Here is a 25,762-nt window from a genome sequence, read left to right as displayed (position 1 = left end):
TTCTTTCTTTCTTCTTTCTTTCTTTCTTTCTTTCTTTCTTTCTTTCTTTCTTTCTTTCTTTCTTTCTTTCTTTCTTTCTTTCTTTCTTTCTTTCTTTCTTTCTTTCTTTGGAAAGGTCTTGTGTCCCAATAATTTTGACCATACACTGTACCTCTAACAAAGACTCATGTTCTCAACACAGTAAAAAAATTCCGCATCCTTAATGGTGTGTTTGTGTGTGTGTGTGTGTGTGTGTGTGTGTGTGTGTGTGTGTGTGTGTGTGTGTGTGTGTGTGTTAGAGAGCATGCAGAAGTCGGTTGCTCAGGCCGGAGCTGCAGTTCAGGCCGAGCTGGAGGAGGAGAGGAGAAGATATCAGGGCTTGCTGAGGGAATTCACTCGATTAGAGCAGAGATACGACAACCTGAGGGATATGAGCATGCTCCCTCCAGCTGAGGTACTGCTGCTTCTACTGAGAGACAGGATGAGAAAGAAAGTGCATTGTACATAAGAACATTCTGGTACATTCTGGGTGAAAAGCTCAGATCATATAAGATTCAGACTCTCCATTGTTCTTTGTATGATAGCAGCGATGGTTTGGACCCAGAAGAACCGATTCCACTCAGAGCTTTTCTCTGGACCCTACTTCTCCCATCTCTCCATTCTTCGACAACTTCCCTGATTTTTCTTCTTCTGACGAGAGCAGGAGGATCAGCGTCTCCTCAATGTTTGACCTGAAGCCTGGCAGCACAGAGGCACCTTTGGTGAGACGAATCTCAGATCATTGATCTCAGAATTATACATCATACATACATCAAGTAGATTGTAGTTTAAATTCAATTTGCTGAATTATCATATTATGAGGAACAACTACCATAGGGTTGTAGCATTACTGACTGTGGAGAACATCTGTTATAATGTGAAAGTTGTGAGGGAAAAAAACTCCCTGAGACAACACTAGGAAGAAACCTTGAGAGGAACTAGACTCCAAAGTGAACCACATCCTTATCTAGGTGATCCTGAAAGTCCATTCATTAGAGCTCCATCTTGTTAAGGTCATCAACTGATGGAGACTTGACTGTAATAGTGTTCATGGTGATTGTAGTCCACTGTAGCAGAAATGTTTATATTAATAACAGTTCAAAAATCATCATGGTTCCAATGTTTCTATCATCCATATTCATCTCAAATATCTTCAGGATGTTTATGGGGAACTGTCCTCAGTATCAATGGTTGTCATCCAAAAGTAGAGGATGGATCAGAGAGGTTTAGAGAGAAGAAAATGGTAGGATCATTGGCAGAGATCGCTGTTTATGTGTAGCTTATACGTTTAGCTCAGAGACATCGTGAGAAACATGGATTAGATCAGATGGATGTTACACTCAGTGATTGTATCTCCTTCAAGGTGCACCTGTATACTGGGCGTATCTGAAAAACTGGCAGATGTTCAAATTGATTATCCAGCACATGAATATTGTACTGTCTCGGTTGTAGAATCTTTTGGATGATCTGGGAGAGTCAAAAGACACAGGAGCAACTCTGCAAGGAGAAGACCTTCACCTCCACGTGGCCAACAAGTCAGTTTCATTCACCAAATCTATTTGTTAATTTGTTTCTTCTTTTTCTACTTCTTCTTTCGGCTTCCCCCTTTAGGGGGTGCCACAGCGGATCATCCGTCTCCACACTACTCTGTCCTCTGCATCTGCCTCTTTCAAACCAACTACCTGCATGTCTTCCCTCACCACATCCATAAACCTCCTCCTTGGTCTTCCTCTTTTCCTTCTTCCTGGTGGCTCCATCGTCAGCATTCTCCTACTGATATTTCCCATGTCCCTCCTCTGCACATGTCCAAACCATCTCAATCTCACCTCCCTCACCTTGTCTCCAAAATGTCCTACACGCACTGTCCCTCTAATAAACTCATTTCTAATCCTGTCCATCGTCATCACTCCCAACGAACATCTCAACATCTTCAGCTCTGCTACCTCCAGCTCCACCTCCTGTCTTTTACTCAATGCCACTGTCTCTAATCCATACAACATCTCAGGTCTCACCACAGTCCTATAAACTTTCCTTTTCACTCTCACAAATCACAGATTCACTCTTCTATCACAAATCACTCCTGCTATCACTCTTCTCCACCCACTCCACCCTGCCTGCACTCTTTTCTTCACTTCTTTAACACACTCTCCATTACTTTGCACTGTTGACCCCGGGTACCTGAAGTTCACCTTCTCCACCTCTTCTCCTGCAACCGCACCCCTCCACTGCCCTCATTCTCATTCACACACATGTACTTTGTCTTACTCCTACTGACTTTCATTACCCTTCTCTCCAGCGTGTACCTTCACCTCTCCAGGATCTTCTCCACCTGCTCACTACTTTCACCACAAATCACAATATCATCCACAAACATCATAGTCCAGGGAGACTCCTGTCTGACCTCGTCCGTCAACCTGTCCATCACCACTGCAAACAGGAAAGGGCTCAGAGCCGATCCTTGATGCAGTCCAACCTCCACAGTGAACCAGTCTGTCGTTCCTACTGCACACTTTACTGCTGTCACTCTGTCCTCAAACATGTCCTGCACCACCCTCACATACTTCTCTGACACACCTGACTTCCTCATACAATACCACAATTCCTCTCTCCACCCTCCACTCTAACTCCTTCTCTATACTTCAACATTCTCAAAGCAAATAATGCATCTGTGGTGCTCTTCCTCGGCACGAAACCATACTGCTGCTCACAGATGGTCACCTCTTCTCTCAGCCTGGCTTCCACTACTCTTTTCCATAACTTCATGGTGTGACTGATCAACTTAATTCCCCTGTAGTTACTGCAGGTCTGCACATCTCCCTTATTCTTAAAGATCAGTACCAGCACACCCTTCTCCATTCCTCAGGCATCTTCTCACCTTCCAAAATATTGTTAAACAATCTGGTTAAAAACTCCACTGCATCTCTCCTAAACATCTCCACGCTTCTACCGGTATGTCATCTGGTCTTACCGACTTTCCACTCTTCATCCTCTTAATCGCTGCTCTCACTTCCTCCTTACTAATCCTATCCACTTCCTGCTTCTCCATCTCCACACCATCCATCCTTCTCTCTCTCTCTCATTTTCCTCGTTCATCAGCTGCTCAAAATACTCCCTCCACCTTCTCAACACACTCTCCTCACTAATCAACACATTTCCATCTCCATCCTTTATTGCTCTAACTTGCAGCACATCCTTCCCAGCTCGGTTCATCTGCCTGGCCAATTGCTACAAATCCTTTTTTCCTTCCTTAGTGTCCAACTTCTCCTACAGCTCCTCATATGATTTTTCCTTGGCTTTCACCACATCCCTCTTCACCTGCTGCATCTCCTTCTACTCCTGCCTACTTTTCTCATCACTCTGTCGATCACAATCCTGTTTCTCCAACCTCTTTCTCCTTATGCTCTCCTGCACTTCCTCATTTCTTCCTCATGCCCAGTCATCCAGCACCGAGCTCCTGTCTGACCTCTTTCCTGAATCTCACACTACACTCTTCCTCCTTCAGTTTCCACCATCTTATTCTTCTTTCAGTCCTCACTCTCCTCCTCTTCTTCTTCACCTCCAAAACCATCCTACAGACCACCATCCGATGCTGTCAAGCTACACTGTCCCCCGCTAACACCTTACAGTCTCCAATCTCCTTCAGGTTGCATCTCCTACATAGAACATCCTCCTACATAGGTCCACCTGTGTGCACCTTCCTCCACTCTTATACGTCAATTTGCTAATCTTGTTTAATGTTGAATGTAAAATATTTATTGCTACCAATTGTTAAATGTGTGATTTTGCTTTTCTGATCCAAAAAAAGACTTTTTGTGTTTGTCAAAAGTTGACAAAAGTTTGTGGACACCTGACCAATAGACTGGTATGTACTTTTTGAACTTCTAATTTCACATTTAGTATCTATTTGTACTTCCAGTCTTCTGGGAAGATGTTCCTCTAGATTTTTGTGGTGATTCATTCAGCCATAAGGGTGTTAGTAAAGTCAGGTACTGATGTAAGTGTGGTGAGGAGGCCTGGGGTAAATCTTCCACTCCAACCCATGTAAAGCAGATCTCCATGGCTTTGTGAACAGGAGCATTGTCATGCTGAAACAGGTTTGGGTCTCCTAGTTCAAATCAGGACCACATATGGCTTTGAAGAACCCCAGTCAGGTGTCCCCAATACGTTTGTCCATATAGTGTATTGCATTATGGGTCTTGTGTGTGTGTGTGTGTGTGTGTGTGAGTGAGTGTGTGTGATATGTGATAGCAATGTTATGTGTTGTACAGGTTTATGGAGAGGCAGCTGCTGGCTCAAAGCCCTGAGTGGGAGCAGGAGAAACTTGTTCTCACTCAGCAACTCCAGGAAGCCCACACTAGAGACAGTTCAGTTAGCAAAGATCTGAAGGTAATCATCTGCATAAGTTCACTCACAGCTTCCCATCTCCAGCATTTCTCTGCAACGAAACTGGTTCATCTATAAATAAAAACCCCGGTGCTTTGACTCTGTGTGTGTTCAGGAGGAAATGGAGAAGCTGGATCTACGGGAACGGGAGAGCCGCAGTCTAAATATGGCACTACAGGAGATAAAACATGCAGTGAGAGACAAACTACTGTCTGCAGGCCTGTCGAAATGTACTAAAAACACACACACACACACACACACACACACACACACACACACACACACACACACACACACACACACACACACACAAATACTCACATGCACACATACATACACACTCACCTACATACATTCACAAAACACAGGTGTGTGTGTATGGAATGGAGATGGTTTTGTGTACCTGGTGTCTCCTCAGATCAGACCATGTCTCAGAATACAACACAACGCTCAAACCTGCCACTGACTGGCCTTCTGGAGTGTCGGAAGAGAGATGAGAGCAGACTGATAAAAAACCTCATTACAGGTACACACACACACACACACACACACACACACACAATGCAGTACGATAGCTATAATATTTCCATTCTCTCATTACTGAATGTCTGCAGACGTGCGAGCAGACGTGGCTCTCTCCCTGACGCCCGGGTTGCCTGCACAGCTCGTCTTCCTGTGCATGCGACAGGCGGACATCTGCAGGGACGAAGCTCGAGTTCAAAGCCTCTGTGTGGCCACAGTGACCGGAATCAAAGCAGCGCTAAAAGTAAAACTTGATCACAAACACGCAAAACGGAACAATTGTTTAATTGCTATGAAAAGTTCTGCACTTCAGTCTCCATCAGCAAACAGCTCCAATCAGCACCTCAGCAATGATGGAGCTGTGATGAAAGAAATGGGAAAAGGAGGAGCTCAGTGATTAAAGTGTTGGACTTCTGATCAGAAGGTTGTGAGTTTAAATCCCAGCATCACTGGGACATGCTGCTACTGCTGGGCCCTTGGGCAAGGCCCTTAACTCTCAAGTTGCATGGAAGTGATAATTTTAGGCTTTGATAATAAGAGCATCTGCCAAATGCAGTTAATATGAAGAATGATGATGATGAGGCTCCTTTTTGATTTTGGTTCCTCTAAAGGTTCCTTTTTAACTCTGGTTCTCAAGGTCTATTAGGTTTTTTCCACTTTTTGAGTTCCTTTTTTTTTCACCTTTTGAGTTGCTTTTTGATTTTGGAACTCAAGGTACATTTTTGAGTCTGGTTCCTTTTTGGGTCTGGTTTAAAAAAAAACAAATTTTTTTTTTGAGTGCGTTTATTTATTTATTTTTTCTTCTAATTTTGAGTACTTTTTTCCTCTTTGAGTTTTTCTCATTGACTATACATCAAGTCAGTGAACAGCTGATAGCATCACCTCAGCAATGATGAAGCTATGATAAAAGAAATGCAGAATGGGGTAGCTTAGTAGTTAAAGTGTTGGACTTTTAATTGGAAGGTTATGAGTTCCAATCCCAGCACCACTAAGCTGCTACTGCTAGGCATTTGGGGAAAAGATTCATAAATGAGGTAATTGTAAGTCGCTCTGGATAAAGACATCTGCCAAAGTGTAAATGTGAAGAATATCTAATTATAATCAGGGTTTCCTTTTTGAGTCTGGTCCCTTTTTGAGTTCCTTTTGAGTGTGGTTCCTCTCAAGGTTTCTTTTTAAGTCTGGTTCCTGTCAAGTATTCTACTCAAATTTATATTTTTAATCTATTAGCTCGGTGGTCTGCATTACTGATCCGAAGGTTTGGGGTTCATGCCCCGGTATCACCAAGCTGGCACATTTGGGGCCCCTGATCAAGGCCCTTAACCACCTGTGCTTTAGGGGTGCTGTATCATAGCTGACCCTGCACTCTGACCCCAGCTTCCTAACATCACTGGGATATGTGAAGAAAGATGTAATGTACATGTGACAAGTATAAAGCCCCTTTTCTTTCTTTCTTTCTTTCTTTCTTTCTTTCTTTCTTTCTTGAACATCATGATCATGAACAGTATCAGCATTTAAATTTCTTACATCTGATTGAAATGTCTGTTTAAATTCTTCACATTTTGTTTGTTTCCCGCTTTAGAAGCACAGCAGCGATTTGGACATGACGGCTCTGTGGCTGAAGAACGCTTACCTGCTCAAAGACCTGCTCACCCAGCATTCGTCCACCACACAGGTCCAGCTGCTCTTTTCCTCCGTGTGCTGATTAATTCAGTGATCAGCAGTAATATTAGTGATACAGTGCATGACTGAGAAACACTCTTCTCATCAAACACTCCTGCAACATCATTTCTATCTTTAGTGCAGACCAAAAAACAAACAAGCGTCTAAGGGATGGGAAGGAAATAATCTTTTCAGGCCAAAAATACCGATTTAATGATAAGATTATACAGTATAGTGCAAATTCACAGCTACAATGTGTGTGGAGTGTCGATCTATAAAAATACATGTACACACACTCTACGGACAAAAGATGTAGACACTTGAACGTCTCATTCCACATTTAATGCTCATTTGCTCTTATAATGAGCTCCACTATTCAGAGAAGATGTTCCACAAGATTTTCTGGAGATTTGTGGAGATTCATTTAGGCTCAAGGGTGTATAGGGACCTATAGCAGGAGATCTTCCACTTTAAGCCCTTTAAAGCAGATCTTAATGGAGCTAGCTGTGTTCACAGGGGCATTGTCATGATGGAACAGGTTTGGGTCTTCTAGTTCTAGGACAATTTCATCCAAACTGCTAATACAAATCTGATACAAATTGTGTTTGAAGAACCACTTACGGCTGGAAGAGTCAGGTGTCCCAATACTTTTGTAAAAAAAAACCCTTCTAGCTGAGTTTCATCAGTTATAAATTCAGTGCAGATGAAACATTCACACTTCTTTAGTAATCATTAATAATCACTATAGTGGTAGGGATGTGGAGATCTTTGATCTGTTAAAACGTGTTAAATGTGTCTGTGGTTGAACAGGAGACAGGGAGAAAATTGCTCCCTCTGCAGGTGGAGCTGAAGGAGGAGGAACGAGTGCTTGGGAATGTGTGTATTCAGGCCTACCAGCAGCTCCTCTCCATCTCTGAGAGCCACCTGCAACCCATCATTGGTACGGTTCCTGCAATGTTCTCCTCACAGGTTTTCCAATAGAATTTTGGGGGGAAGTTGTCATTGAAAGAGTTTCCAACACGAGACATGAACATGCACAGCGATTATTGCTAGAGGGAAAAGTTCTCTACTTGGTGGAACCCTCTGATTATTACAAACCTTTGACTCTTTGACTGATTTGACTTCTGTATCCGTCATGATTCGCTTTTTTCTGCATTGCTCCAGTTCCAGCCATGTTGGAGAGTGATACTATCCCAGGCCTGTCTGGAGCCATGGTAAAGCTGGTCACCTCTCGTAAGCGGGCAGGGTCTGATCCTCGGCGTGCAGGATCTCCAGATGAGACCAGCATGGCGACTCTTCTGAGGGAACTTGGAGCTCTGCACGCTGCACTGGTGCGCCAGAAGCTTCCTCCTGCCCTGCTTGACCAGGCTTTCCGCCAACTCACACACCTGCTCGCTGCCTGCACGCTGAACAGCCTGGTCCTCCGCAGAGACATGTGCTGCTGGAACCGTGGCCTGGTGATCCGGTCAGCAATGTCGCCTAGTACTGAATCTTTAGCAAAGGAAAACACCTGATTCCATATTACTTTAGAACTTCTTACATCTCAGACATGAATATTGTAAATCTAGAACATATGAGTGAACACTTAAAGCTCTTGATACATGATGAAGTTCTCTCAAGGTTCCTCTCAAGGTTTCTTCATCATATTGTCTTTGGAAGTTTTCTCCCTCACCGTGCTCATTAGGGACAAATTTATTTAGATAATTTTTTTACAGATATAAAATCGTGTCATTTTATAATACTTTTTTTTTCCTTCCTCAGCTATAATGTGAGTTTACTGGAGGAGTGGCTGAGGAGTCGCGGGTTGCAGGCAGGGGGCGCTGCATCCACACTAGAGCCTCTGATCCAGGCAGCACAGCTCCTCCAAATGAGCAAGAAAACCGAGGCTGATGGACAGTCCATAGTTCATACCTGCAATGCCCTGTCCAGCCAGCAGGTGGAGCACCGTGATGCATTATAGTGCCGCTTTATTGAGAGTAAGGTGAAGGTGATGTTTGTTAACATCATGATCCTGTTTTGCAGGTTGTGAAGATTTTATCTCAGTACACTCCACAGAGCGACGCTGAAGAGAGAGTCACGCTCAAATTCATTCGCATCGTTCAGGTACAAACGCGAAAAATATTAAAGCACGTTTATAAAAAATTGAGAAGATGCTGTTGCGTTAACTTCGTGTCTACGGGGTTTACCAGGGGCTGCTGAAGGAACGTCCAGATGGAAACCAAACAGCACTTCTGCTGGATGTTCGGAGGGTTTTCCCCGTCACCTTTCCATTCACAGCACCTCCACCAATCATCTCCGAACAGCTGCTGATCCCGGAAGCTCTCAAGATCAACTTCTTGCGCAGAGTCTGAGGGAGGATCTGTGAGAACCTGCAGCACACCAAGTGCACTTTAATGAACCACCCGTAAAGAAAAACAAGATGACTTCCATATTTGTGTTTACATTTGAGAAATATTTTGGGTATAATTTGAATAGTTTCGGGGGCTTCGATGGTTTATGAGACATATTCATGCTCCTTTTGTTTCTATGCAAAAAAACTCAACAAGAAAACCACACAGTCATGTGAGTAAACGAGTGGAACGAGTTCTGTTTTGTCTCTAACAGAAGAACTTGTGTAAGATGATGAACAGGAGAGAAGATGTGATCAGACTCCCTCACACACACACACATGGAGGTGGAAGTTTAATGGTTTGGGGTTGTTTTGGAGCAGGGAAGATTACAGAATGCAAATGAATCCTGAACTAACACGGCTCCCAATCCGTACTTCAACATCATGAAGTTCCGTCTGGACTGTGGCTCATTGGAAACGACTTCACTGTAGCAAGATGATAAGTATGTCTGAAACGTACGTCTGAGTTCTGTAAGTGTTATTTAGAGAGCAGACGGTCGTCTGGAGTGATATCTATCATTGAGCGACCTGCCCAGACACCGCACTTAAATCCTACTGAAGTGCTCTGAGATGAACTGCATCACGAAAGAAAGAAAGAAAGAAAGAAAGAAAGAAAGAAAGAAAGAAAGAAAGAAAGAAAGAAAGAAAAAAAGCAAGCAAGAAAGAAAGAGATCACAATATATCAAAAGAAAGTAAAAAGAAATCTCAAGATCTCACAAGAAAGAAAGAAAGAAAGAAAGAAAGAAAGAAGAAAAGAAAGAAAGAAAGAAAGAAATCACAATACATCGAAAGAAAGAAAGAAGAAAAGAAAGAAAGAAAGAAAGAAAGAAAGAAGAAAAGAAAGAAAGAAAGAAAGAATGAAAAAGGAAGGAAGGAAGGAAGAAAGAAATCATAAGATCTCACAAGAAAGAAATGAAAGAAAGAAATCACAATACATCAAATGAAAGAAAGAAAGAAAGAAAGAAAGAAGAAAAGAAAGAGATCACAATATATCAAAAGAAAGAAAAAAGAAAGAAATCATAAGATATCACAAGAAAGAAAGAAAGAAATCTCCATCTAGTGAAGAACAAATTTGGAGAGTTTTGGAGAAATGAACTGTCCAGATGCTGAGTGTGTAAAGCTGCTGTTCTCTAAAGGAGGATTTTTCAATGCAAATTGAATTCTGGACTTTTCTAGATTTGTTTGATCAAAGGAAATCTTCATAACTTTTTTTCCTTTTTTTTTTTTTTTTTTTTGCATAGAAACAAAAGGAACAAGTAAAACATGTACTGATTAAATTATTACCTTTATAATAATTGTTAATAATTTATAATCTTGGAATTTACTACTAATAATAACGAAAGACACCATTTTTTATAGCCATTTATTTAATATATTTATGACCATTCATTAAGTAGAAACACAGCAAAAAAAAAAAATGCTATTAGTTTCACTTTCATCCCCGATAAGAACAATAATAGTTAGAAAAACAGAAATTATAAACATCTGTTGTATAAAAAAAGTCTCTCATGCTTCAGTACTCTATCCCTACACATATTTATATATTCACAAGCCTTCCAAAAATAGAAAATAATACTAAATATTCTAAATAAATAACAAAAATTACCACGGTCTTCAAAATCACATCAAAAAAACCAAACATGCTGGCACGAGAGAGATCTTATCCCAACATGCACTGCTTCCTATCTAAGGATCTGGAGTCCAAGATTGGGGTGGGGGTGTGCTGGGGGCAGACATCATTGCACTGTATGTATGTGAGTGAGTGAGTGAGTGTAAGTGTGTGTGTGAGCATAAAATCAGGATCTCTCTGTGCTTTGTTTGTGCTCTCACTCGTTTATGCCTCTTCTCGGTTCTTATCGATAGTCACATCTCAGGCTCAGCTTCCGAGCCTCTCAGAGCGTCTGGACAGCGTTCGGCGGTCCTGCGGTCTGTTTCTGAGCTTCACACAGTCTCGATAAGAAACGTTCGGGTGTATAATTGTGGCTGTAACATATTATACACTAATTTGTATGAAAAGCACCCAATGACAATATCATTACTGGTTTTCTAGACCATTTGAAATGAGACAGCATTCATCATTTTGGTTTCAGATAATATCCGAAATAGCAGAAGTTTTCATCCAGAGACGAAATGTGAGGTTGAGGTTGAGTTCTTTTTTTATTTTTTATCTTCAGATCACTTCACATGACATCCCTTTTAACGTGGCGTCAGTGTGGATACACATCTTTATTCAAAACGTGGCCTATTCAATCTACGACTTGAGGGAATGCACGGTTATCTTAGGGAGGGATCAGCAAGCATTTTTAAAAGTATTGGGACACACGACTTTTCCAGCTATATGTTCTACAAACTGTTTGCATTTATGGCTCTTATCCAGAGCAACTTATTTTAATCTCATTCATACCACTGAGCAGTTGAGGTTTACGAGCCTCTGAGTTACCCTTTTTTGCACAACGTTGGAGGTAGAGATCTGCACTCCCGCGGGAAATGACGCAAACGAGCTCCAAAAGATCTTCCGAGAAGAGTAGAGATTATTAGAAGAGCGAACGGGGACTAAATATGGATTGAGATGTTCAAACAAAACCAGAAGGAAACTCAGGTGTCCACAAACTTTGGCCATGTAGTGTAGCTGTGTTTATGCACTGTATACACCATGTATGGAGTACTTATTTTTATTTTTGTGTGTAAATATGATCCATTATTATGCAGGTTTTTAATTTAATTCGGGGTTTTTTTAAGGTTAATAATCCAGGCATTAATAAAAACACATCATGTGATGAACCCAGTCGGCCAATGCGCTGGATTTCCAGCGAACACGAATAATCAGTGAGATCTTCAAAGCTAGAAGATAAATCACACACACACACACACACACACACACACACACACACACACACACACACACCCAAAGCTATAACCAGTCATTATCTCCACCCTACGCTGTGCTATAAAACCCTGTGGAACACCAGCAGGGTGGAAAAGCTGTGTTCCCGTCACTGACTGCTCAATGGCTGGAAATGAAGGGGTGTTCTCGTGTGGCAGGGAACATATTAAATCCTCCAGCACGAAGTACACGTTCACGTTGTGCTTTTCCTGAACACTTAGATGGCTGGCAAGACAATTTGGGGGTGGTTTGGGTTGCTATGGCAACAGCGCCAGAATTGTTCTGAGATAAAAATGCTGTATCTCTTAAAAACGATGGGACGCCTCGTTAGAAAATCAAATTGGCGAACGAGTCAGTACGTCGTCGTATAAGGTCCTTTTGCACCTGACCCATGTCGCCGTAATGCCTTATAAAATCTCGGTCATGCACTCACTTGATACACCACACATGCAAGGCACACATGCTCACACACAAATGAAATAAAACCCAAAAAGTGGACGTTAGAGAGGCATGGCAGTGTGTTGAACAGGAATACTTCACCCAAACATACCAACATTTCTGACATTCAATCAACATATACGACTCTAGAATTACGTAAATAAACCCATACAGCGCATCGTGAGCTTCCAAATTCCTATCGTTCCCAGTGGGATGTACAGAATCGGCAAAAAGAAATTTGTTCCTTTGCTCCGTGAGATGTATTTGGTCCTTGCACGGTTTTGCAAGCCATGGTTTCACTTCATATACAACCATCGTCTTGTGCTTGATCGAGAAAAGAGATTTGCATAATTTATTATTTTTTGTTTTAAAAAAAGCATTGGCCCCTGTTAAAAGTGTCCCTTTCAAACGTAATGGAGAAACATCTCACTGAGAAGAAAGGAGAAATACCCTGATGCTCAGACACCCGTGTGGAGGTGCAGGAATGATAAACAAGGCAGTTTTACACACCAAAGTCTCGTTCAAGACATCGTTCTCATAAACAGTAAGAAATAGGGCTCTGAGAGGCATCGGTGGCACTACATTAGAGCAATCCTGCTTTCACTCGGGCGTATCTCTGCTCTGCTCTGTAATCATTTGATAAAAAAAAAAGAAGAAGGATCCATTTAGACATTTCCCGATATGACGGCAGACGTTTAGCTCTGATATATTATTGAAAGAATATTTGCAGTTTTTAAATATATTTATGTATGAATATCTAGATAAATATCTTTCAACCTTCAGGTTGTGCCATATAATATGTACTTTTGAAAATCAAGGACACCACACAAACATCAAGTATTCTACAGGTTCAGGAGTGTGTACCTGTATCTTCATATGTCCTGCACTGTGCTTCAAGCCTCAGGGCAGATAATGGCAAAGTCACTGTTTCGTAGGATTTGTCCAGTATTCTGATCTGCAGTGTGTGTGTGTGTGTGTGTGTGTGTGTGTGTGTGTGTGTGTGTTTGTTTTAGTGCAACACTCAACAGATAAAATTAGAGAGGGGGCCAGTTATCTTGAAAATCCCCATTTCCTTCTACCTTTAGCTCCCTCTGCCTTCCTCTGCAGAGCGCTGGTCGGATTTGAGTTTGACAAACTCTTTCGCCACATCGTCGTTGTTGCGCTGGGAGAGGATGCGCAAGACCGTCAGACCCGTCTCGTCCATGTGGATGCGTTTGGTAAGCGGGAGCCAGCAGGCCACGCTCCCGCGGGGCGCCACGTCCTTTAGCTGCAGCACGGCCATGCCTACGGTGCGGTCCTCTCGTGCGAAGCAGTAGTCCTTCACGCACACCTGCAGCTCATAACACTCTGGCCCCACCTCGTTACTCAGCGTACTAGTCACGGTTACAGATAAAGGCCTCAGGTTACTTCATTGCTAATGGATCCTGAACATCTAAATACACCAATGCATCTTAAATAACTATGAGGGGCATTCAAGTCAAACCGGGATAGGACAAAATAGCCATTTAGTACTGAGTGTATTTTTTTATACCTGTAACATTGAAAGTCTCGGTTTGACTTAAACTCCCCTTGTAGTTGCTAGCTAACAAACTAAACTAGCACACAAGAAAATTGCATTGTTGCATTTTATGGTGAAGTACGAGGTGGCATCAAACATTTCTGTTCGTTTTGTAACACGCCAAGAGATGGCAGCACAAGGCTGCATGCACAGTCACAGGGAGAACTGCCCTTCATAAGTCACTGTGCCAAAAGATATTGTCCTGTGTACATTGGGAGCTGTGCAACTGGTGCTATTCTCCACCACCTGTGTTACCATGTCTGCTATTGTGACCACGTGCGCACCCTGTCACGGAGATCTTCTCACACGTGAGTTTCTCATTGAAAACAACTTCCCACCCTGCTCACCTGATTGGGCTTCTGCCCTCTTCCCTAAAATAAAGATCCAGCTCGCTGTTTTGACTCTATTGAAGAGATCCAGCACGAATCCCAAAAGGGGCTATTTTAAAGGTGATAGTGTGTAAAAGCAGATAAATAAAGTAGTTTCTTGTAAACAGAGCCAGTCTCGAAACTTTCTGATACCACCTCGTATTATTGTGTAGGTTATGTAGGGAAAGGAAAGGGTGAGTGTGGTGGCAGGCGTTCATTCAGTGTTATAGAATTAAATAGATTTAGAATATAAATGTTAACATTATAAATGTATACATAGAGCAATCCAGAGGTGATATGAGAAAAAAAAATCCTTCAGAGGAACCAGACTCAATGGGTAACCTCATCCTCATCTTCAACACTAGAACATTGTTGAAGTTATCAGTTAATCCAGCCATTAGTGTTGCACATGTCAGATCACTCTTAGTGCCGGTCTCAAGCCCGGATAAATGTGGAGGGTTGTGTTATGAAGGACGTTGAGCATAAAAACGTGCCAAATCAAATATGTGGATCACGAACCAGAATTTCATAGCGGACAGGTATCGTTAAACAACAGGGTACCAGTGGAAATTGAGCTACTGTTGGCCGAAGGAGGAGAAGAAGAGGAGGAAGACGTCTACAGAGAAAGGAGACATGTAGGAGAGTGGAGGTTCGGATTGGGTGCTTTAAATGTTGGTACTATGACTGGTAAAGGGAGAGAGGAAGCTGATATGATGGAGAGGAGAAAGGTAGATATGTTGTGTGTTCAGGAGACCAAGTGGAAAGGGAGTAAGACCAGGAACATTGGAGGTGGAGGTTTAAACTGTTCTATCATGGTGTGGATGGAAAGAGAAATGGTGTAGGGGTGATTCTGAAGGAAGAGTACAGTAAGAGTGTAGTGAAGGTGAAGAGAGTTTCTGAAGTTGAAGGGGTGATGATAAATGTCATCAGTGTTTATGCTCCACAAGTCGGTTGTGAGATGAAGGAGAAGGAAAGATTCTGGAGTTAGTTAGATGAAGTGGTAGAAGGTGTACCTAGAAATGAAAGATTGGTGATTGGGGCAGACTTTAATGGGCATGTAGGTGAAGAGAACAGAGGTGATGAGGAGGTGATGGTAGGTATGGTTTTAAGGAGAGGAATGTGGAAGGCAGATGGTGGTAGATTTTGCTAAAAGGATGGAAATGGCAGTGGTGAACACTTATTTTAAGAAGAAGGAGGATCATAGGGTGACGTATAAGAGTGGAGGAAGGTGCACACAGGTGGACTATGTTCTATGTAGGAGATGCAACCTGAAGGAGATTGGAGACTAAGATATTGGCAGGGGACAGTGTAGCTAGACAGCATCGGATGGTGGTCTGTAGGATGGTTTGGAGGTGAAGAAGAAGAGGAGGAAGACGTCTACAGAGAAAGGAGACATGTAGGAGAGTGGAGGTTCGGATTGGGTGCTTTAAATGTTGGTACTATGACTGGTAAAGGGAGAGAGGAGCTGATATGATGGAGAGGAGAAAGGTAGATATGTTGTGTGTTCAGGAGACCAAGTGGAAAGGGAGTAAGACCAGGAACATTGGAGGTGTTTAAACTGTTCTATCATGGTGTGGATGGAAAGAGAAATGGTGTAGGGGGATTCTGAAGGAAGAGTACAGTAAGAGTGTAGTGAAGGTGAAGAGAGTTTCTGAAGTTGAAGGAGTGATGATGAATGTCATCAGTGTTTATGCTTCACAAGTGGGTTGTGAGATAGAGGAGAAGGAAAGATTCTGGAGTGAGTTAGATGAAGTGGTAGAAGGTGAACCTAGGAATGAAAGATTGGTGATTGGGGCAGACTTTAATGGGCATGTAGGTGAAGGGAACAGAGGTGATGAGGAGGTGATGGTAGGTATGGTTTTAAGGAGAGGAATGTGGAAGGGCAGATGGTGGTAGATTTTGCTAAAAGGATGGAAATGGCAGTGGTGAACACTTATTTAGAAGAAGGAGGATCAGAGGGTGACGTATAAGAGTGGAGGAAGGTGCACACAGGTGGACTATGTTCTATGTAGGAGATGCAACCTGAAGGAGATTGGAGACTGTAAGGTGTTGGCGGGGGACAGTGTAGCTAGACAGCATCGGATATTGGTCTGTAGGATGGTTTGGAGGTGAAGTAGAAGAGGAGGAGAGTGAGGACTGAAAGAAGAATAAGATGGTGGAAACTGAAGGAGGAAGAGTGTAGTGTGAGGTTCAGGAAGAGGTCAGACAGGAGCTCGGTGGTGGTGAAGAGGTGCTGGATGATTGGGCAACTACTGCAGGAGTGATGAGGGGGCAGCTAGAAAAGTACTTGGTGTGACATCTGAAAATAGAAAGAAATACAAAGAGACGTGGTGGTGGAATGAGGAAGTGCAGGAGAGCATAAGGAGAAAGAGGTTGGAGAAACAGAATTGGAATCGACAGAGTGATGAGAAAAGTAGGCAGGAGTACAAGGAGATGCGGCAGCAGGTAAAGAGGGATGTGACGAAAGCCAAGGAAAAGGCATATGAGGAGCTGTAGGAGTAGTTGGACACTAAGGAAGGAGAAAAGGATTTGTAGCGATTGGCCAGGCAGAGGGACCGAGCTGGGAAGGATGTACTGCAAGTTAGAGCAATAAAGGATGGAGATGGAAATGTGTTGACTAGTGAGGAGAGTGTGTTGAGAAGGTGGAGGAGTATTTTGAGCAGTTGATGAACGAGGAAAATGAGAGAGAGAGAAGGTTGGGTGATGTGGAGATGTGAAGCAGGAAGTGGATAGGCTTAGTAAGGAGGAAGTAAGAGCAGCGATTGAGAGGATGAGACCTGAGATGTTGTATGGTTTAGAGACAGTGGCATTGAGTAAAAGACAGGAGGTGGAGCTGGAGGTAGCAGAGCTGAAGATGTTGAGGTTTTCGTTGGGAGTAACGACGATGGACAGGATTAGAAATGAGTTTATTAGAGGGACAGTGCATGTAGGACATTTTGGAGACAAGGTGAGGGAGATGAGATTGAGATGGTTTGGACATGTGCAGAGGAGGGACATGGGGTATATCAGTAGGAGAATGCTGAGGATGGAGCCACCAGGAAGGAGGAAAAGAGGAAGACCAAGGAGGAGGTTTATGAATGTGGTGAGGGAGAATATGCAGGACCCCTAACAGGAGCAGCCGAAAGAAGAAGAAGATCGTTGAGGTTATCAGCTGTTTACTGATAGAGATTTGAATTCAAAACTGTTTATGGTGATTGTAGCCCTAAACCATTGTAGAAGAACTGTTTTTATCAATTACAACCCAAATCGATCTTCAGTGAGTTTATCTGTCCATGGTAACCTAATGGATCTTCAGGCTGTTCATGTGAAACTATCCTCAGCAGCAGTGACTGACTATATAACTATGTTCAATCGGTTCCTCTTGAATTCCATCTATCACATGTGCATCCCATTTGGTTGGAATGAAAGCCTGCAGTCACAACAACCCATGTTTGGAAAATATTTATGAATTTAAGAGATTATACTCACAATGTGAATGTTTCGTTGTACTTAGGAGCCCAGCTGTTGTTCTTCGATTTAGTGGCATACTTCCTCTTCTTGTCGCTCAGGTGAGGGCCGATAATGTAGACCTCTACAAAGGGGCGGAATATTCCAGACGTCTGCCACCTCAGGTCGTTTGCTGCGACCACTACAAGAGAAATATGTCTGCTTCGTAACATTTCAATAGTGAAGCGACAAATCCTTCAGGAAATCTCCTAACAATGGTTTCTTCTGACCTTTCACTGTGACCTTGTGTTCGCCTGTGTTGGGATGAGTGAAGACCTCGACATGGATGGACACCTCTCCTACAGAATCGTCCACACCAGAGCCTGAGGATGAACAGCAGAAAAAAGAGCTCACAAATCAGGTTCTCAACTCAGTAGCTCATGCTCATGATCCTCTGCATAACAGAGACTCTGATTCTGTTTTGTGTGAAGAAAAATGGCCTCTACCACAAGAAGAACTGAGAAGGAACTTGGTTTTATTCCATATTTAAGTCAATCCATGCATAGGTCTAAACAATGATTGTTTAACAGTATAATGATGCACTATATGGGCAAAAGTTTGTGGACACCAGACTATAAGATTTTTTTAACTTCCCTAATCTTTTTTTTTCCTTATAATGATCTCCACTTTTCTCGGAAGATGTTCCTCTTGATTTTGTGGAGATTCATTCCAACACAAGGGTGTTTGTAATGTTAGGTACTAATGTAGGTGAGAAAGTTCACATTCATCCTGTGTAAAAGGGTTGGAGCTCTTTAGCAGGAGATCTTCTACTAGAAAGCAGATCTTTATGGAGATTTGTGCACAGGGGCAGTCATGCTGGGACAGGTTTAAGTGAAGCTCGTCCAAGGACATCCGATATAATTGCATATATCCAAATTTATGGTAAGAACTACATATGGCTGGAAAAGTCAGGTGTCCCAATACTTTGTTCACACAATGTAGCTGTAACACTAAAACAAAATATTATGATAAATAGAAAAAGGATAATTCACAGGATCTTGAAATCTTGAAATCCGTGTGTGTGATATGTATTACAGAGGTTTTGGACAGACAGCAAGCACACAATGTGTAATAAATTCCTTTAACCCCTTAAATAACCTATTAGTTTCTCCAGAATTTGAATTCTTCACTCTTGTAGATATCTAACAGTGTATACAATTCAGATATAAAGTGCTTGCTGTTTGTTTATCAATCAATACACTCGATAAAACAATTTCTCAAATATCCAGTCATGCAAATCCAATAACCATTAGAAGGCTGAAAGAACCATACAGGAGTGTGAGATCTGTGTCTGATCTCCACACATGCAGTGGATGTTGACTTGCTTTGTGGGTCTGTAGTTGAGGAGAAGGAGTGTGGAGGGTGGATTAACCTCTCCAAAGGTGGTAGAGAGAAAGAGCACTGCATAGAATTTCACAGTCAGGCAGAAACATGCTGAAAATGTGTTGCTGTCCACATCATCTCCAGACTTCCAGGGACAGAACAATCATCTCTGAGTGATCAGTCCTAGCATCCACTCACGGACATTCAGCTAAAGGGGTCGCACTGTGCTACAGAGTATGGACAAAGGTTTGTGGACACCATTAGACCATAAGATTGGACCATTTCATTCCACAATTAGTTCCCATTTGCTGTTATCATTAGTTCCACTCTTCTGGGAAGATGTTCCTCTAGATTTTGTGGCAATTCATTCAGCTACAAACGTGCTAATAAAGTCAGATACTGATATAGGTGAGTACGAGAGGAGAAGGCCTGGGGTTCAGTCAGCGATCACATTCATCCTGCTCAATAGGGTTGGAGCTCTATAGCAGGAGATCATCCACATCCTCCAACCATGTAAAGCAGAATGTCCTTTACAGTTGTCTGCCTCCGATTTGGTAGTCTCAACACTTTTGTCCATAAAGTGTATTTGGAAGACTGGACAAGATACCAATATGTTACAGTCCCACTGTGTGTATAGCATGTGCTACCCCTCTGTCGGAATGTGTGTGTGTGTGTGTGTGTGTTAGTAAGGAGAGTCCTTGAGCTTTCCAAGCTTTTGCTCCATGCTCCTGATGTTGGGAAAGGTAGGTAGAGGCAACATGCAAACACGTACGGGTTAATATGTCCAGCAGGGGGCAGTAAACCTGCTCACCTCTTTGTGCCCATGGATGTATAGGGATCCATACACTTACACATGCAGAAGTAAATTATTACACACTTTTGTACGCACACAAACACACACCTCATATCCTCAATGTTTCATAAAAAATCTGGCTCATAACAGTACTTTCAGCATCTAGGTTTCTCTAAATGTGGTGTACTTATAGAGCCTCAACTAGCAGGGGGTTAATGGTGATGCCCACATTTCACAGGATTCACCACAGCCCAGTTAGACAGCAAAGTTCAGTTCAGCAGGATCTCGCTGATCTGTTCTGCGCTATGCAAAGCTATAAATAGTTATTTAGGGTGCGGTGTTCTTTCACGATAATTACTCAGACTGCAGGAACCAGGAAATAAGTGCTGGTGTATCTGGGTTTCCAAATAGAAACTAGGATGGGGGATGGCACCATCAGAACAAAGCTGTGTACAGAAAAAAATTGACCTCAATCCTGGTCTGCTCTATAGTTTGTAAAACTCCAGGTTTTTTTTTATAGCAATCACGTTGTAGAGATATATGAATTATACAGGTGTAATAGACCTCTTAAAGTAGATGTGGCAAGATTTTTTTGTTCCCATTACCCATGTGGTGAAACCTCTGAATTAAATGCAGATCATTTACATAATTTAAGATTCATGAAGATATTTGGTGAGACACCGTCTACTGTTGTATGGGCATCATGGGAAAGACCGCTCGCATCAGCATAGCAGTTTATCTTCAAAAAAATTAAGTAAAAAAATCGCACAAAAAAAACAAACGAGTGTCAGACTGAACAGAGATGAAGTTCTGCATGCTAACAGCCCAAAAACACTGCTGACATCAAGGCCTTGTCATGTGGAGGAAACACTGCAGGTTCGATTGAGCATGCTTTAAACCAGGGGTCCCTAAATATCTTTTCTGTGAGGGCCACATCATTTTTCCTTTCTTTAATGCGGATCTCTAACAGAAATCACATTAGCATGAGTGACTACCAGTATTATTGTGAACATTTTATTATGATTTTAAATGTATTTATTTTTGCCTCCTAATTCTGGATTAGTTTCTATTTTGTTCTGCACTGTACAGACAAATGAGTGTCACTTTTCAAGAGATATTTAACCTATTAAAAGACCATTATTACTATCATAATGAATTTTTTTTCATCATACAACCAATAGTGGATTTTACTGATACCGATAGCTAGGTTGGAAAAAAGTTCTGAATCATTAAACCTGCTAAAGAAAATAAATATGAATATATAAATAATAATTTATTAATAATGAAAATAATATAGCGCTCTCCATGCAGCAGGCAGTCTCCCGTGCTAAAACAAACAGCACGTGGTGTCAGTAATTCACCTCTAGAGGCCGCTCTTCTAATAACAGTGGAAAGCAGGATTTTTGTCAATAGCCAACAGTTCCATCGATCAACTATCAGTTCATTGATCTCTACTAATAACTAAGGGACATTTTAGTTTGAAAGCCGACCTTTTTTTTAAAATCAAATACAGATATGATATGAGTAAAACATATATTTAAATTGTTCAGAGGAGTTTGTTCAGAGGGCTGTTGCAAATGTGGGGGTCATATGGGCCATAGCTTGGGACCCCTGCTCTATAGACTTATGTAACAACGTCATTTCGATGATAAAACTGAGTAAATCAGGAATTACAGAATTAGGGGGCAGATCTTTGGGATGGACATAATCACAGACATTCCATTGGATAAGCCGCATTTAAAAGACTAAAATAATTTCTCAAGTATTGATCTAGGAGGCGAGACACGTCTGAAATGTAACTGAAATGTAACTGTAATGAATGAACATTCAGTGCTGAGGATGAGTATGGGTTCCTTTTTGAGTCATTATTTTATATAACATTATTTCTGCTTTATCTGTGTAAAACTGCTTTGAGACCATGTACATTGTAAAAAGTGATATTCAAATAAAATTTAATTGAAATTGAATTGGATTGAATTAAGTTTATTCATAATGAGTGGTGACTGTGCTGAAGAAAAAACTCCCTGAGAAACCTTGAGACTCAAAAGGGAACCCCATCCTCATCCTCAACAAACTGAAAGTCTATTCATTACTGTTCAGTGATTAAAATGCGGAACTGTCCCTGGTGCTGAAACATTGTAGCAGACTGTTGATATTAATTACAGTCCAAATCCATCTACAACGTTCTTGAGTGGCTCAGTCACTTCTTAAATCTTGATGTTATTTATGATGCTGATGTAATTATTGCTGTTATACTCAAATTGTGATATCAAATAAATACTAGCGAAGGCTCTGCTCACATGATCAAATGCTAACAATATTTACAAGGCACTCAGGTCTAAAAAGATTTTATAATCTGTCTTTAGTCGCTTAAATTTGCTTTCTGCCACTTGTGCACCCACACACACACCCACACCCATCCCACCCACCCACCCGCACCCACACCAACCACAACCACACCCACACCAACCACACCCACACCAACCACACCCACACCAACCACACCCACACCAACACCAACACCAACCACACCCACACCAACACCAACCACACCAACCACACCCACACACACCAACCACACACACCCACACACACCCACACATTCTCTTTACAATGTGCACATTATCCTCACTTTCTCACTCATGATAAACAGGTTGACTTGTGGGAACCAGCCAAATGACTCCACAAGTTCTATATTTTATATTTGTGGGGACATTTGGTTGCCACCATAAAATAAGAACATGCACGCATACTCTCTGTTCAGGGTTTTCTTCATCTGTAGTGCCTGTATACATCTTCCAGCAATGTATGTGCACATACAGTAAGTCAGTGATCCCAAGACCTTATACATGCAATGTTAAGACTGCATTGGTGGGACATGAGTGGGCATGCAATTGGGCCATTTGTATGGGATGCACGTGATCTATCCGATCATCATCTGAAAGAAGCTTTCGTTCGGGCCACTGACGAGACCTTGGTGGTGCAGGGCGTGAGCCCTTTGTAGACGTACCCTTTTCGGGGTACACATCCTCGCTATTGGTGAACCTTATCCCCTTCCCTCCATGAACTGGTGGAAAGACGAGGGTGGAGGACAGGATGGGAAAATACGGAGCATTAAAAACAGACAAGAGTTGAAGGATGTATGAGGAGAAAACATAGAAATTACGATAGAAAAGACAACATGAAGGAGACAGAGAAATAAAATGCCAAGAAAGAGAAAGTAAGAAAGAAAGACAGACAAAGAGACAATAAACCAATAGTTCAATAAGCACTTCGGGCCTTTGTAGTGTTTTTGATATTTGATAAACTGCTTTTACTCAACACACACACACACACACACACACACACACACACACACACACACATTTAAATGCTCAGGCTAAAAGAATGACATTTATTCTAATTACATTTCAGGTGATCTTTCATTAAAAAGCTTTCTCTCCCAGAGGCACTGAAAACCAAACTGTGTAATTATTTCCATTTTAAAATCAAGGCTACAAGAAAAAAGGAAGGAAAAGAAAAGTACACCATTCCCAGCAGAAAGTCTGTATTTCCTAAAAAAACAAAAGACAGAGAAATGTACAAGTCATTCAAGAAGTCAATGAGTCTGAGTCAAGTCCCAAGTCATTCGTCATAAACATAAGAGCCCTCAACCATTGATTGTCACATAGTGACTCAATCCTGTGCTCGCAAGAACATTCTGGGGAAAATATTTACAGTGGCAGTAATAAGTGTGGAAACACCTGCTGTTTAATGTTTTTTGAAACACATGATCCTTTTGTTTCTTCCACCTCAACTTCATGTTTTGGGGTTGTTTTGGAGCAGGGAAGGTTCCCGGGAAGAGAAAGGAATCCTGAATCAACATGGCTCAATTCCGTACTTTAACACCATGCAGTTCTGTCTGGACTGTGGCTCATTGGAACCGAATTCACCGTACGTCCGAGTTCTGTAAGTGTTATTTAGAGAGCAAACAGATGTCTGGAGTGATATCTTTTTTACAGTCTTCTCGTACAGTACTGTATAATCAAGTATACAGTAGGTTTACTGGTCGGCGCTATATTGGGTTTTGTGTCTTGTCTTGTGTCGTCTGTCTGCACTGTTTGCTCCAGGTTGCACTCGATGCACTTTATGTAACTTGTGTTGTAGCTCTATGTTGTTTTGTTTGTTGTTGTTTAGTGTAGCACCAGGGTTCTGGAGAAACGTTGTCTCATTTTTACTGTGTACTGTGTACCACTGTGTATAGTAGAAATGACAATAAAAGCCTCTTGACTTGATCTATCGTGGAACGACCTGCCCAGTCACCGCACCTAAATCCTATTGAACTGTTCTAACACTATATCTAGGACCTATAATTTCCTCTATTAAATTACAACATTATACAGAAACACCACTACTAATGGGCAAAACCTTCTAATTCATGTGAAATAAACTATAACATTAATAAACTATAAATGAAACAAAAAAAGTTAGAGCATATCAAATTCACTCTTTTCTGACTCACCTTTTGACAAACTTTAACCACTTTAATAAAACAGCTGTGCTCCCAACACTGCTCTGTGCTTTTCTTTCTGCTGTTGTGTTTAATTACCACTTTCAGCTCCAAGTGAATAGCAGCGCAATAAATTACTGTGCACGAGCGTCACGACACTGACAAGCCACACGCTTGTGGTCGGAAAAAGACGTTGATTGAGATTTGCGGCCCGTAATTAATTTTGATTAGATTCAGTTTTATTTGTACAGGACTTTCGACACGATCGACATTGTCGCAAAACAGCTTGAAATTTATCCCTATAGTTTTTTTCCTAATGAACGAGCCAGATGTGACAGTAGTGATGATAAAAACTCCCTGAGAAGAAATGTGGAAGAAACCTTGAAAGGAACCAGACTCTGAAGGGAACTTCATCGTTATTATACACTTAATGGACAGGGTTAGGGTTAGGGTGAGCGCAAATCTCCACAAAATCTAGTGCAAAATCTTTTCCGAACCGTGGAGGTTATTATAAGAGCAGATGGAAACTGAATGTGGAATGGGTTGCTCAAAAAGAAACACATACCAATCTTATTGTCAGGTGTCCACAAATTTCTGTTCATACAGTGTAGTTTTATAATTGCAGAAGTTATCAACTGTTCACTGATGGAGACTCGAGTGGAATCTGTACATGTTGATTGGAGCCTGAAACCAATGTCAAGTCCAGAGTCAAGTCATGAGTCGGTCAATCAGAGCCTACATCCAAGAGTCAATCCTACATGTCTGGTGCATATTATCTGCCTAAAAAATGCAAGAATTTACCTTGTGCATTCTGTGACTGTACAAATGTCTTGATGAGCTTGTCTGTGGCTTGTGTGTAGAGGGACAGGGCATAATGAAGAGACTGCAGGTCAGGACTCTTCTCCAGAAAGGTCTTCTTCAGGCCGACTCCTCCAGCATGGAAATATTGCTGCAAAATAAAGCATCATTATCAGCCCATAAACAGTGCAGGCTACGTCCAGATCATGGAACTTCAATTATTAACCCAAGTAAATAAGATGTATATTAGATGTTCAGGAGACAAAATAACATCAGCTCGCTCCTCATAATACGTAAGATTTTTACCTTGATGGTATCCAGAGCCAACTCAATAACTGCACACTGCTTGGGTGATAAAGCCTTGGCTTCTTCACGCACCATGTGCTCCTACCGAGGGAGAACAAACACAGCTTACATTTCATCACATGCTATATGATCCACAAATGTAGATCCACAATCTTTACGTTACCTTCAGCTTGGAAAGCTGCCCAAGCTCCTTAGCGGCGTTGAAAATTAGCTGTGTACCCTGGAGAAGGAGACAAAACACACAAAACGAGGACAGAAGAGAAAAGGAAAGGATAGTGGTGAGGTTATGGAGTAGGACGAGACGAGAAACAAAAGCTACGAAACAATATGTTTCTCACGCACACACAC

General features: G+C 41.8%; 2 protein-coding genes across 3 annotated transcripts in view; one reads left to right on the top strand and one right to left on the bottom strand.

Moving 5' to 3' along the window:
* Positions 1 to 9,634, top strand: part of si:dkey-110c1.10 (unconventional myosin-Vb) — a 28,381-nt gene extending 18,747 nt beyond the window's left edge. The window contains exons 22-34 of one of the 2 annotated variants that reach the window (XM_046856757.1): positions 279 to 433; positions 567 to 740; positions 1,471 to 1,553; positions 4,287 to 4,404; positions 4,517 to 4,631; positions 4,820 to 4,927; positions 5,016 to 5,167; positions 6,503 to 6,595; positions 7,393 to 7,522; positions 7,747 to 8,047; positions 8,344 to 8,518; positions 8,605 to 8,685; positions 8,772 to 9,634. In XM_046856757.1, coding sequence (XP_046712713.1) covers positions 279 to 433; positions 567 to 740; positions 1,471 to 1,553; positions 4,287 to 4,404; positions 4,517 to 4,631; positions 4,820 to 4,927; positions 5,016 to 5,167; positions 6,503 to 6,595; positions 7,393 to 7,522; positions 7,747 to 8,047; positions 8,344 to 8,518; positions 8,605 to 8,685; positions 8,772 to 8,933 — 1,847 coding nt within the window. In that variant the 3' untranslated portion in view covers positions 8,934 to 9,634. Of the gene's footprint in view, positions 1 to 278; positions 434 to 563; positions 741 to 1,470; positions 1,554 to 4,286; positions 4,405 to 4,516; positions 4,632 to 4,819; positions 4,928 to 5,015; positions 5,168 to 6,502; positions 6,596 to 7,392; positions 7,523 to 7,746; positions 8,048 to 8,343; positions 8,519 to 8,604; positions 8,686 to 8,771 lie in introns of both variants that reach the window. The other variant, XM_046856756.1, reaches the window with a different exon arrangement.
* A 407-nt stretch (positions 9,635 to 10,041) lies between these two features.
* The window catches only part of unc13a (unc-13 homolog A (C. elegans)), a 63,081-nt gene continuing 47,360 nt past the window's right edge, over positions 10,042 to 25,762 (bottom strand). Inside the window, exons 38-44 of the mRNA XM_046857580.1 lie at positions 25,578 to 25,634; positions 25,415 to 25,495; positions 25,112 to 25,259; positions 22,832 to 22,888; positions 17,936 to 18,028; positions 17,688 to 17,847; positions 10,042 to 13,666 (exon numbers count right to left, since the gene is read on the bottom strand). Of these exons, the coding sequence (XP_046713536.1) occupies positions 13,375 to 13,666; positions 17,688 to 17,847; positions 17,936 to 18,028; positions 22,832 to 22,888; positions 25,112 to 25,259; positions 25,415 to 25,495; positions 25,578 to 25,634 (888 nt within the window). The 3' untranslated portion in view covers positions 10,042 to 13,374. The remainder of the gene's footprint in view (positions 13,667 to 17,687; positions 17,848 to 17,935; positions 18,029 to 22,831; positions 22,889 to 25,111; positions 25,260 to 25,414; positions 25,496 to 25,577; positions 25,635 to 25,762) is intronic.

This window comes from Silurus meridionalis, chromosome 9 (assembly GCF_014805685.1).
Source record: "Silurus meridionalis isolate SWU-2019-XX chromosome 9, ASM1480568v1, whole genome shotgun sequence".
In the NCBI taxonomy this organism is placed as follows: domain Eukaryota; kingdom Metazoa; phylum Chordata; class Actinopteri; order Siluriformes; family Siluridae; genus Silurus; species Silurus meridionalis.
Note: the sequence above shows the minus strand (reverse complement) of the source record. Positions and strands in the feature narration are given on the sequence as shown.